Source organism: Carassius gibelio, chromosome B1, assembly GCF_023724105.1.
Source record: "Carassius gibelio isolate Cgi1373 ecotype wild population from Czech Republic chromosome B1, carGib1.2-hapl.c, whole genome shotgun sequence".
NCBI lineage: Eukaryota > Metazoa > Chordata > Actinopteri > Cypriniformes > Cyprinidae > Carassius > Carassius gibelio.
This window is the reverse complement of record NC_068396.1, coordinates 14663679-14677319: the sequence shown is the minus strand read 5'-3', so window position 1 is coordinate 14677319 and position 13641 is coordinate 14663679. Positions and strand designations below refer to the sequence as shown.

At 35.4% G+C, this 13641-nt stretch overlaps 1 protein-coding gene across 1 annotated transcript in view; it reads left to right on the top strand.

Annotated features, from left to right (window-relative positions):
- The window catches only part of fam184b (family with sequence similarity 184 member B), a 31114-nt gene that overhangs the window by 12290 nt on the left and 5183 nt on the right, over positions 1-13641 (top strand). The window contains exons 2-12 of the mRNA XM_052546195.1: positions 283-462; positions 595-1248; positions 3633-3768; positions 4625-4776; positions 5905-6177; positions 7345-7440; positions 9472-9651; positions 9956-10062; positions 11069-11186; positions 11267-11449; positions 11789-12011. Of these exons, the coding sequence (XP_052402155.1) occupies positions 283-462; positions 595-1248; positions 3633-3768; positions 4625-4776; positions 5905-6177; positions 7345-7440; positions 9472-9651; positions 9956-10062; positions 11069-11186; positions 11267-11449; positions 11789-12011 (2302 nt within the window). The remainder of the gene's footprint in view (positions 1-282; positions 463-594; positions 1249-3632; positions 3769-4624; positions 4777-5904; positions 6178-7344; positions 7441-9471; positions 9652-9955; positions 10063-11068; positions 11187-11266; positions 11450-11788; positions 12012-13641) is intronic.

Here is a 13641-nt window from a genome sequence, read left to right as displayed (position 1 = left end):
CACAGACATCTGCAGAGCATAAACAGACACACATGTACTAGATAAACTGCAGCTCAGTTACTGCAGACTGTGGGTGTGTGACTGATTCAATCGGAGAGGTGAAAGATTTCATCAGTGAGAACAAGACTTTTTGTTTTGTGCTATAGGCCTGGAGCTACACTCTTACAAATAAAGGTTCCAAGAGGGGGGTTTCGCAGCAACAGAAGAACCATTTTTGTTTCCCCCAAATAATCTTTCAATGAACACTTCTTAATTCTATTTATGTGTGTGTTTTATGCATAGGTGATATATTCTTTAAACACTAAGAATGAGGAGCAAGAGGCAACTCTGCAGTCACTACGCCGTGTTGCCACGGAGACGCAGGGCAGCCTCCAGCCAACCACAGATCAGGATGAAGAAGAGGAGGAGTCAGCATTTATTCTGAGGACACGCCTTCTAGAGCTGCAGGCCACCGTAGAGGAAGTAAAAACATAAATGGTCACATATAAACACGTATTTTGTAATTGACTCATTATAAGTATATTAAAATAAGTATATTAACATGGAGAGAATCACTTCATTTTCTTAGGATTTGTGGATGTGTATCCATTTCAGGTGGAGGAGCGTGGACAGAGGGCTGAAATAGAGTATGCGGAGCGCATAGCCATGTTAACCCAAGAGACATCAGATCTGCGCAGAGACTATCAGAACCTGCAGACAGATAGAGACAACCAACACAAATTACTGCAACAAACACAGGAGGAAAACAAGCGCTTGGAGAATGAGTGCCAAGAGCTACGTAGAGCCAGAGATGAAGAGAGAGAGAGAGAGGAGGAGGAGAAAATGAATAGAGTGGAGGAGGAGAGGAAGAGAGAGATGGAGGAGAGGAATCGCGAGTCACAGGAAAGACAACGAGTAGAGGAGCAGTGTGAAGAAAGGTTGAAAATGGTAAGAAAGGAGCTACAGGCTCTGAAGGAGGAGAAAGAGAGAACAGAGAAGGAATGGAAGAGAGATGTGGATGACTGGAAGAAGAGAGCAAAAGAGATTGAAGAAGAGAGGAGGGAGGAGCAAAAGGCAGCTGAGAAGACACTACAAAAGAGCCTCAATGAACACATCAATCAGTGGCACCAGAGGGAGCAAGAAAACCGCAAGTCCCAGAATGCAACACTTCAGCAGAGGCTGAGGAAAGCAGAGACGGACTTGGAGGTTCAAGAACAGAGGTTGAATGAGAGCAACAGACATTGCAGCAAACTTCAGGAGAGAGTAGAGGTACACATGTGGGTCCAACAGGGCCCAAACTTATGCCTATGTGTAATTAAATATATATATATATATATATATATATATATATATATATATATATATATATATATATATATATATATATATATATATATATATATATATATATATATATATATATATATATATATATATGGTTTCTTATCTTTCTTTTTATTATTATTTATTTAAAAAAATCTCTCCCTTTCTCTCTCTCTCTTTCTCTCTCTCTCTCTCTCTCTCTCTCTCTCTCTTTGTATATATATATATATATATATATATATATATATATATATATATTTAAGTATTGTTCTATTTAATACACAGTATAAATATAATAGACATTCAGTATATTTAGATTTTACTTTTGTTATCCGACATACAACATATGCCAAAATAAATATAAAGGTGATCCGGTGTGGAGACAGAAGCAGCCAAAAGTGAGAATAATTTGGTTTAATGAAATTCAAATGATATAAAAAAAAAAAAAAAAAAAAAACTGAATATGAAATTTGACACACAAAAAATGTCAAACACAAGCTCACATTACATTATTAACATGGAAAAACTGAAAATTATGATTTCCAGGCCTGATAATTCATGAAGATGTATGTGGCGAATATAAATGTTTCTATTTATGCATAGCAAAAACAAAACACTCATTGTGTACACACAATCCAGTATTGCTTTACAAGACATTTCACATAAATTCACTTGACTGACCATGTGTAACTGACCTTTCAGCGGGGTGTTCGTCTCAGTGTAAGGGGGCAGTAATTACTGCTGTGACTGACACTTCCGAATCTAATTGAGACAGAGATTAGAGGGACCAGACAAACACCCACAATTACCATCACTCAGACACACACAGCTGTGTAGAAACAGATGGCATACCAGACTTAAACAGTCCGTGACAATACCCCACAGATCTGTAGTTGTTTTTTATACAACAAAGTCTGCACGGAACCTGCAGAATATAAAAATAACATCGGCTTTTTTAAATGGGACACAAAAGTAAGTCGTTACACTTAGTATTTAGTACAGGATAAAGCCAAGTGATTAAATCAGTAAGAGTTGCTAGGCATGCAACATTGACTCCTCCGTCTCCGATGCAGCTTTTTACATACACTGCGGCTAATGCGCATTAGATGTGCCTAAAAATGCCAGGCACAGAGAGAGATGAGTAACACCCTCTCTGCTCTGGCATGACATCCTTCACAGAAAATTAATCAGAGGCACCTCAGATCTGCAAACTCAGAGCCGCTGCTGTGATGTAATCAAAGGTTTGTGGGCTCAAAGTGTTCATGGGGCGGCCAGAATTGACTGATTAAAGTCATCATGGGCCTGACAGATGATACCATTACGGTTGTTCATTTCTGCCGCAGGATCATTCAATAACAGGGTCCTGCAGAATAATGGACAACTAAATTTTTTAGAAAGTGTGAGTGGTGCTAGGGTGGTTGTCAGGTGGTTGCAATGCAGTTTCTGAGGTGTTTGCAGTGGTTTTTAGTGTGTTGCTATGTGGTCTCTATGGTGTTCTGGTTAGTTAGTGTGATATTCTCATTAATTCTTCTAAAGAAAGTGGTTAAGAAAGTGAATACGGTATTAACATAAATTCTAGGAAGTTCATAAGACTGTTCCTAAGCATAATTCTTGAAAAAAAATCACACTTTTTTTTTTTCTTCAGAAGAAAATGACAGGCTTCCAAAGAAAAAACAATAATTAAAAAAATAACATTGTTAGGAAATACAAAATAGGAATACAACACATTCTTAACTTTATTTGTTAAGTTGGAAAAAACTAAGATAATATCATTTCATGTGCATATCACAAACAGTACAAGTTAGGCTTTGTAGGTTAATACCTATGGTTAGGGATTCTAACCCCTAATAAACCCCTAATATCCCTTCTAACCCTAATTCCGGATATAGACTACACAATTTTAGGCTGTAAATTGTGAACAAAAGGCTAAAATCTGAGGCAGATCCGTGCTCATTCACATGAGTGACGATTGATTGAATGAGGTGATCTGAGAGAAGTGCAGATACGATGCCGATGCTCAGAGCCTTGCAATGTATTTTGACTGGAAATGTCATCATCAATGACCTACAGCCAATGAGAGAGCAAGATACAGGGCAAGGGAAATTTCAGGGGGAGGAGTCATAGTCTACATTGCTGTATTTTTTACACAAGACAGAAATATTGAAATATTGTATCATGTGTGACCCTCAGTCGCTGATCCGTCATGTTACGTGCAAACGATTGAATGGAGCATTAATTCAATGAATTTGTAAATTGTGTAGTGTATACCCAGCTTAAGTTTAAGCAGTTGTAATAATTATGCTGATTTGTGTTACTCATTTCTTTTACAGGACCTTGAGGAGCAGTTGGAGGATGGGCGTCACCGGGTGGCCGAGGCTGAGGCTGAGGCAAAGAAGGCAGAGGAGGAGTTAGCTGTAGCCAAAGAACGATTATTACTGCAAGAGAATGAGCTACAGAGCAAGTCAGGTGCACATACACAGTGCAGATCAGTAAAAGGCTTTTGTACTTACATTTGTCATCATTGGAAATCAAATTAATCAGATATGCTAAATAATTATTTAGTAATAATAAACTAATAGCTTTAATCTTTCAAAATCAATAGTTGGTAGAAGATATTTCAAAGAGAGTCTATTAAATAATTTAATAGACAAAATAAAAAGTTAGTTTTAATTCCATATCACTGAACAGAAGCCACAGACGTTCACTTTGCAATCAAGTTTGTCAGTCTGTCCAAGGTAGCTTAAGGAGCCATTTACACAAGACATATTTTCAGTGTTTTTTCAGTTCTATTTCTATAATTGTTGGTCCACGCAGACATGTGTCAGATGGACGTCTTTGCCTTTTGCGTCACACCTCTTTTTTCAGTCTCCCAGCATAAGTGCCCTGTTTTCGCTGTCTCGAGATCTGAGCATTCTGTTCCGTTCCATTGCACTGCATCTGTCTTGTTTCTCAGGAAACAAAGCTAAAGCATAATTGTGGTACTTCGAGCTTAAATTGCTCTGATGGTATAGAAAAATACATGTTTACAGAATTTAAGCATAGGATTACATGGCATGATTGTTTTTTTTTTAGATTAGTAATTTAACATTCATTAAAAAGCCTTTATTACAATATAAACATCTGCCTTTTTAGAAGTAAATAAGTTGACAGTTTACTGTCAGCAGTTATCGTTTACAGTCTGTTTAATGTTAATTGTTCCCGTGTTTATTTTTACATCTCTGTAGAAATTATTGCTTTTGTCATATGACACTTGAGATCACCAGCTTGTTCACTGATTGTTCTGCTTCCTTTGATCTAATTACCATCTTTCTCATTTCTGCAGAGGAGTTAATGAGCCAGAGTTCATCTCAGGTGAGGGTCTCTGCTGAAGTGGAAGAGCTAAGGTCTCAACTGAGTCGTCTCAACATTAGAAACAAAGAGCTGGAGCTTCAGAACAGTGGCCGATCCAATGACCACGCTCGCATGCTTAAACAGGCAAGCCATTCAAGTCATGTATGAAGGATTGTATTTCTAAGTTGAATGCACATGAACAGCACCACAATGTCATCATTACATTTAATTTAGCCCTTAGTTGGGGGTGTGTAAGCAGTGTTAATATTGTTAACTAAGATGATTAAAAATAATTTTCAGTGAATGGAAAAAGCTGAAATAACATGAAATATTACTAAAATATTATTAAAATGTTAAAAGAAAAACTTGAACTGAAACAAAAATAGTTAACAATATTACCCTAATATTATTACACTGTCAACTAGATGCAATAAAAATGACTAAAACAGAAATAAACATAAGCTAAGTTAAACAGAATCTTAAAAACAAATGAAATGACAAAGGCACATCACAAAATTAAGAAAACTTAAACTAAAATTAAAATTAAAACTAAAAAATGTAAAAATTAAAGCTCATTCAAAATATGAATGAATACTGTAATAACTGATAGATGGCATATTAACAGCACAATACTTTTTAGCTTAAATGAATTAAAATAAAAAACAAAACATTTTTTAAGGGAATTTAGGCATCACAAATAAAATAATACACTATAGAAATTACTGTGATTTGCTGAAGATTACAGTTTACAATTATTAGTGTTTTAAGGATTTAAAAGAGCATTAGATTAGAGCAAACCTAATCTAAAAGTAAAAATAGGAAAAATGAACATGCACAATTAAATATCCAACATCAACTAATACTAATAAAAATAAAAATAATAATATTTACTGAGAGCCAGTGGAAGAAATCTACCTAAAATTCATCTCAGACCGAAAAATTCTGAAAAACGCGCTACTGTTTTTAATCAGCTGTACTGTTCTCTACTGCACGTCTAACATACAAGAAAACATAAACGGTTCACACGGTGAAATTGTATGAAATCACATCCCAAATGAGGCCTGCCATCTCAGACACACAAATACAAACGAATAAAGCAGACTATAAAATGTTCTCTGAAAAGCGTTTGTATGCAGAGAAAGATCAGCCAAGCCCTTTAAACATCTTAAACCATCACAACTGACACACCAGAGGCTTAAAAAGCGTAGTGTCATTCTTTTGGAACTACAGGATTACAGTTTTATGTCATTAAGAATCATGTGTGTGTTTCAGCATGCAGATGCTCTATCCTCTATGCGTCTGGAGCTGCAGCGAGCTCACACTGAGGAGATCAGACGCCTTCAGCAGGAGGTGGAGAACGAAAGAAAGAATGACAGACAGGAGCTGGAAGAAGAGAAGAAAGAGGTTCAGCAGAAGATGGAAGAAGAGAAAGTAAGGCTGAAAGAGCAACTTCGGAAAGCACTTGAAGAAGTGATACGCAAACATGCCAGTGAGCTGCGGCAAGCACATGCAATGCTGGATGCAGAGAAAAAGAAGACACAGCAGGTAAGACAGATTTCAACTGTGGTTTGCACTTGCAGACACACTAGCTTTGCTTAAGAACATTATACCTTCTCATTTGCTCCTGTTACTACAAGAGTGAAAGGTGAGCAATCGGAAATGACTTTCTGATTTGAATCGATTGGTAAATATTTTAATGTCTAACAAAATATAAATGTCTTCCAATAACAAAAGACAGAGACTGAAAATGGGATTTTAGGAATATTCTAAAAGAATATATAACTAGTATAATCTGTATGCTTACCCATCTATATTAGTGTGGCTTTATTGTTACAGGGAAATAAAAATAATTTTCTTTGTGCTTTGTTTATAGACACACGTTATTATTCACAATGCAAATCTCCAAGCCCAAGTCCATTCAGTCCAATTATGGAAACTAAGCTGCAAAAATGGGTCATTCTGAAACCAGAATCACATTAACATATGACGCATATTCTGCATTCAGAAACTTGGCCCATCCTTATGAACATTCAGAGATTAGCCATCATATCATAACAAGTCGCATAAAAAGTCTTAAAGGCACCGAAGCTAAAACAGCCTATTTAAATGTTTAGTTGAACCAAAAATAAAACTTCATTTATTCAAGCTTTGTTTCATTCTCACATGAATTTCTTTCTTCTGTGGAACACGGAAAATGTTCACCCTCTTTCATGTAATGAATTCCATAAAGAACAAAATAACACAATAAAATATTATAAAAGTGGTCAATACAACTCATGTGGTTCTAAAGTAAAAGACTGAAATATAAGTAGATAATTATTTTGCTGGAAACCTTATTTTGTTCAATGGCATTGAGCAAAATTCTGCTCAGAATCTTGGCTTGTGATCCACAAAAGGAAAAAAGAAGGTTTAGAATTACCTTAAATAAATGTTCTATTTTTGTAGAGCTAACTCCAAAAGTTAAAAAAGGTGGGAAATGGTTATGTTATATTAAATTAAAATTTTGCTACAAGAAAGTGTTCCTGTACGGGATGGATGGGGGAGATAAACAAATAAAAACAGCCGCAATGATGTAGAATATATGTCTTTAAAACTATTTAAAAAGTAACTGGCAAAGCAGTATTAAAAATATCTGATGTATAATTTGATATTTTTGTTGAAATATTTTTGAAATTAAGAGATACATGTATTATTATGTTGGTTTGACTACAGATTGAGGAGCAGATGAAAACCGGAGGAGAAGATCGAAAGGCTTTAGAGACAGAGAGGGAAGAGCTACAAAACCAACTACAGCTGTCCAACAGGGAGGTAAGTTACTGCAAAGAATACCATTACATTTATCCTCTTAAAAGCCAAAACAATCTTGGATATGTTTGCATAACATTGTTGACCTACTAATGAATCACCACAAACATGCTCAGTCCTTCTGCTTAAATACACAGAGACAGACTGAGAGGCCCAGAGCTCTCCACATGACCATGATAAATGAGAAAACACAAAGAACATTTGTAGTGCCCAAGGCACAAGGCTTCGTCTAATGATTCATCTAATATGCCAACAGGATTGGAACAGGTTTATGATTACGAAATAGCGCTTAATAAGTGACAGCTAGAAAGAGGATTGTTGTTTTAGTGCTGTGTTGCAGTAAAGCAAGCATTAGTTTCAGCTATTTATCAGAAAACCATTTGTTTTAAGTCAAGTTAAATATATGGATTGTAGTGGTATCCTAGTGTTTAATGATCTAAGTTGGTGCACATAAGGTTGAAGGTTAAAATGCCTCTAGGGACAATTGTTGAAAAATCTTACGCTAGGTTTTCTGGCTCATTTGTTTCCAAGTGTTTTTAACACTGGCCTTAGGTGTGCATGCAGCTACACCCAAAAAGTACTAAAATGATCTACTAAAGCTCATCTGCTTACACGTTTATAGGATGTCATGCATTTTTTCTGATTTAACTGAATAAATATACCATTTGATGTGTGCTTCCAAACAACTGCAAAATAGTGGGCGGTATCATTGCAGGTGGATTAAATAGAACGTGCGAAATGATTTATGAATCCTGAAAGCTGTTTCAGAAACGGTTACTGTGTGAGCAAATTAACAGGACTGAAAGGCAGGTAATCTAATTCCCGCTGTGCACCATGCTGTCACTTTAGCAGAACTTTGAGAATGAAGGACACATAGTGCGACAGTACTGCTGAATTGCTGACATTATTGTGATAATAAAATATCCTCATGAGCGATGGTTTTGTCCAAAACTAAATTTAGAATAGAAATCATAAATTAACTTAAACTTCACATTGCCAAGATATTCAAACAGAACTATCATGGGTTATATTTCATATTTCAATCACTTCAACATTGCTGTCTAACTGACTGCTCTCTTTCATAGGACCTGTTGTCCACAACCTTATAGGGACAAAAAGGTTGTTCGTGACCCACCCATTGAGAACCGCTGCTTTAAATATTGAGACACAGATGACTCAATTTCCTATGACACCTTATAAGCTCATTAATATTTTTGCTCTTTATCAACAGGATCATTGAACATGCCATCAGGCTTCTTCATTGTAGCTGTTACAAAGAACAGTGCCATTATGAACTATGTGCTTGTCCTGCTTTAAACAAAATGGCATTCAGACATTATGCACAAATATAATCAAACTAAAATTGCAGAACATTAATGAAAAAGGAAAATGGGTCTTTTTAGTTTTCAACAACTTCAAGTTCTGTGTTATATTCAAGTTTGTAATCAACAATAATGATTCAAAAGTGTTTTTCAGTTGTTGAAAGAAGTCTTTTATGGTCACCAAGATGAATTTATTTGATCACAAATGCATTAAAGACAATCATATTATAATAGTTTTCTGTTTTAATAGATTTCTTATTATTCTCAGTGTTGAAAATGACTGGCCCTTTTGTAACATTGATCAATGAAATAAAAGTATTCTTTTCTTAAAAATAAAAAAAACAGAACAACATTGCAGAAAAACTTTTGAAAGATAGTAAAGTTGATTACAAATTACACCTCAGTGATTAAATATATATATATATTTTCATAAATGGTGACAACATTACAGATTAAATAACATTATTTTTGACAATATTACTGGTAACTGAGTGTAGTAAGAAAACAAAATTACTCTTACCACTATCTAGAGAATGGATTCAGACACACCCTATAACAATCCCCATTGTATCCCCTTGAGAAAGCACTTTAAATAAAGACTATTCTATAACAGAAGATCAGTTTCTTTGTATAGGCCGCATGAATTATCAAGCTTGAGTGGATTTCACATGCTGTTAAGGTCTTTGCTGATTTAAGATGTATTGGCTTGCAGATGGCGAAATTGGAGGGGGTGATTCAGATGCTGGAGAGAGAAAGAGAAGAGGAGAAGGAAAGGGCAAGAGAGAGAGAGCAGGAGTATGCAAAGGTGGAGCGACAGTCAGCATGTGGCCCAGAGTGTGTACGTGTGAGAGAAGAACTGGAAAACACACACAGCAGTATGCAGCAAATACAGGTTCTAGCTCTTTTTGCTCAACACACTCTTCCATTTGACATGTGGACAAAGTGTCAGTGATGTCCCTTTCCATTACTGTGCGGCTCTATCACACGTACACACAAGCATACACAGATCTGCAATTCCCTTAAGGCAGGACAAGGTTCTGCTGATCTCAGCAGATCTGTGCCGCCCAGAGGAAAGAAAGACGTTAATATTCACCTAGCAACCAATCGACTTCTTTTTCTTCCTTAATCCATGGATCTTTCCTTCCATCCATGAATCTTTCCATCCTTGTCCTCCTTTCTTTTTATGTCTCCCCCAGGAGGAGTTTGCTGCACAGAAGGAAGTGTTACAGGCAGAGATTTCTGCTCTACAGCAAGAGAGAGACATTCTACAACAGTCCAATCATAGCATAGAGGAGAGAATCAGGTGTGTGAAATGAAAGTGAGACATGAAGGGACAGAAAGAGAAATTTGCTCACATTACATGTGTGTTTCTAATAGAGTCTGTTAATTAAAATATTTAATTGTAATTCATTTTAATTATGTTATTAATACATTTTTGGGTCATTTAGATTCCTCAGTGTGCCCACCAAGGCACTTAATTTGATAAAAAATAAAGATTACAAGTTATTTTAATATTTGGCAATATTATAACTAGTGTCATTGTAAACAAATGTATTCTTGTGCTGGAAGCAGTCATTACTTCAGTCCTCAGTGTCACATGATTGTTTATTAGTCATTTGAAGATTTAGATTTTGTGCTCAATACATTTTTTTTTGTTAGTATAAATGTTGACAACATTTTTTCTGCAGAGAACATTTTTTTCAGTATTCATTGAATGTAAAGTACAAACTATAGAGTAAAAATAAATAAAATACAATTTGTAAAAATAAATACATTTTATCACCAGTTTTGATCAGTTTATCGCATCCTGTCTTTCAAAAAATGTAAAAGTCTTACTGACCACAAACGTAGCGTGTATTACTGCCCCAAAATGGATGAATTTAGTTTTTGTATTTTTCTGCAACAGATCACAATGCACTTACCTCAGTGCTAATATGCAGTAATTGAATAAAAATCTTAAAATAATTTAATACCCTTTATAGACTTTTTGGCAGTATCACAAAAACAAACAGTGCTGTTGTTCTGAATGTGTCATGCCTTATGATCAACCAGAGCCATGCTGATACTTAGCAATCAGCAACTGTGGCAATTAAAGGCAATACAAACGTAGGGATACAATTATAATAACATAACAAAGTCTTCAAACACATATTGGTCAATTAAATTGAGAAACAAAACTAAACCATTATACAGTATAAACATATTAGTCAAATGCGATGTGTTAACTTTGACATCCCTAGTTTCTAATAATGTGTAAAATGGGTATAGAGTGCAATTTCATTCATTTAAATGCAAATGTATGTGTGTAGGCTACAGTTTGAGAAGCAGTTCTCTGATCAGATTGTGGAATTGAAGAGAGAAAGAGAGGAAGAGATCAGAAAGAAGAACCAACAGTGGCAACACAGAGTAGAGGAACTGCAGACACAGGTAACACACAGACAGTTTCCTCAGACCCACCAAACACACGGTTCGGGCTATCAGCATTGTTTTTCTGTCTTTGTGTGTAGTTGGAGGAGAGGAGAGCGCTCTCAGAGAAGATGGAAGGAGAGAGAGAGAGACGTTACGGTAATGGAGAGATGGAACGAATGAAGCAGGAGATCCAAAAGACGAGAGATATGAACAGCACGCTCAGATCTCAGCTTCACTCCACCATTCAAGAGAAAGAGAGACTGATGAGGAAGCAGTTACAAGTGCGTCAGGAGATTTCTTATGTTTAAAATATTTATCATTACTAATGAATAATCATAAATAATAAATAACAATTAACTGAGAGAGCTGCTAAAGGGATCATAAAAAAAACATCATATACTCTCAGGTTATTCCAAACCTCTGACTATTTCTTCCTTCATTTGGAACAAAAAATAAGATATTTTGAAAAATGCTTCATCCATATAATTCAAGAAATTGGGGTCCAGTGATGTTTTGAATTTCAATGACTGAGTGAACAGTAAGCATTGAAATGATTACAGCGCACGCACACACACACACTTTGGAAAGAACTTTGTTAGTTATATAATGTTGTCCTGTAGGTGGTAAAAGAGGAAGATGAGGATGAGGATGAGGAGGATGGAAAGGCTACGGGAGAAAGGGAAGAGGAGAGGGCAAAGCGGGGGTGGCGTGAGCGAGAGGAGGAGTTGTTGCATGTGGAAAGGTTAAATCACCAGCGTGCTCTTCAGGCCCTGGAAGCACAAGCCAATGAAGAACTTCAGTCGGAAAGACAACGCTTGCTCACACAGCACAAACTACAGCTGGGTAACCATCACAACCCATACAGAATGTTTTTGCAAATATCATAGTCACATTCTTGATATATTACTTTTAGATACTATAATACTACTTACACTGCAGTCTGAAGGTTTTACCTCTTTGTTGCCATCTCTGTTTGAAAACCTGGAATTGCCTTTACTTGCAGAATTATCTTCATTGTGTGGGTTGTACTCTGGCACGGCTCCAGCGTGGATGAATCTAATGTTTTGAGGAGTGTGTGTGGCTGTCAGACACCGCACCAGTGTGAATCCTCTATTTAGTAATCAGCGATCTAGTCTACATTTTGGAATATATGATCCAAAATAAGAATTTTCACTGTATATTGTTATCTGAACAAGTAAGTAACGTCACTTTTGTTCTGACCAACTTAGGGAAAAATAATTATAGTAAATTGTGCTTCCAATGGTGATTTAATCGAATGATCGATTAGCTCATATCACATCAAACCATGCAAATTATTATTAGTTATGCTTTTTTTCTCAAATTATTAATGTTAATATCAGCATTGCGACTATGACTATAGTGTGTATTTGCGTGTAGATCAAAATTTCTTTACAGTCTAAAACCTACCCATACCATTCGAATTAGAAAACATTATTAGAACCTAACCGTTGTTAATCGGACTAAAGTAAGACGAACACTGGTTTTGAACACTGGCTGGTTATGTACTTGCTCAAATATTGATTTTGGATAATTTTTAACTAAAAAAAGTTACGGATTGCAGCTTTAAGTCTATTTTACAAAAAGGACACAAAAAACACCACCAATGGGGCAGCAAGATGGTGTAAAATAAGACAAAACATTTCTATGATATAATTAGTTCCCTTAACAAAATTTAAGAACCATTTTTATTTGATATTGGACAACCCAAATATACTGTATGAAGTAAAAATATAAAAACAATGTGTGATTTCTAGATCTGAAAAGGTTTAAAGTGGAAACCATGAACAACATTAAATTACGTACTGTATTTATTTAAATAATTATACAAATAATTATGTATGAATTTTTTTTATTTTTTATTAATGCTTTTTCAGTGTAGATACAATGGAAATATCTTGGTGTGTCTTCAAATATTGACGTTGACAATGAGGGGACCCTGGGTGATGGAATCAGAAAGGTTGAGGACCTCTAAGACATAAGGCAGTGCATATAATCTAATACAACTCACATAAACAAAATTATAACAAAATAACACATACTAAATATTGTGGACTATACATGAATACAGCTAATCAGCAACACATTAGAATTAAATTTGCGTTTTGGCCCATGGCATTTCAGTTTGAATTAGTTTCAGTATTTAATTTTTTTTTTTTTAATACAGACATTAAAATGAATGAACATGAATCAATGTAACTTATTTAAAAAAAGGTTACTGGCCTATATTTTCCAATTCAACCTACTCTTCTGTCATTAGGGATATGAAAAAGAATGAATGTTAATTAAGGACTAAAATGGAGCGTAATAATATTCAAACAGCAGACAGAAGAGACTAGCAGGGATATCTTTGTTTATTAAAAGGTTTTAATATGCTGAATGCCATATTTGCAGAAATATTCTAAATGCTTTATTAGAACATTGTAATTGTAATTGTAAGTACTGTCATTATCTG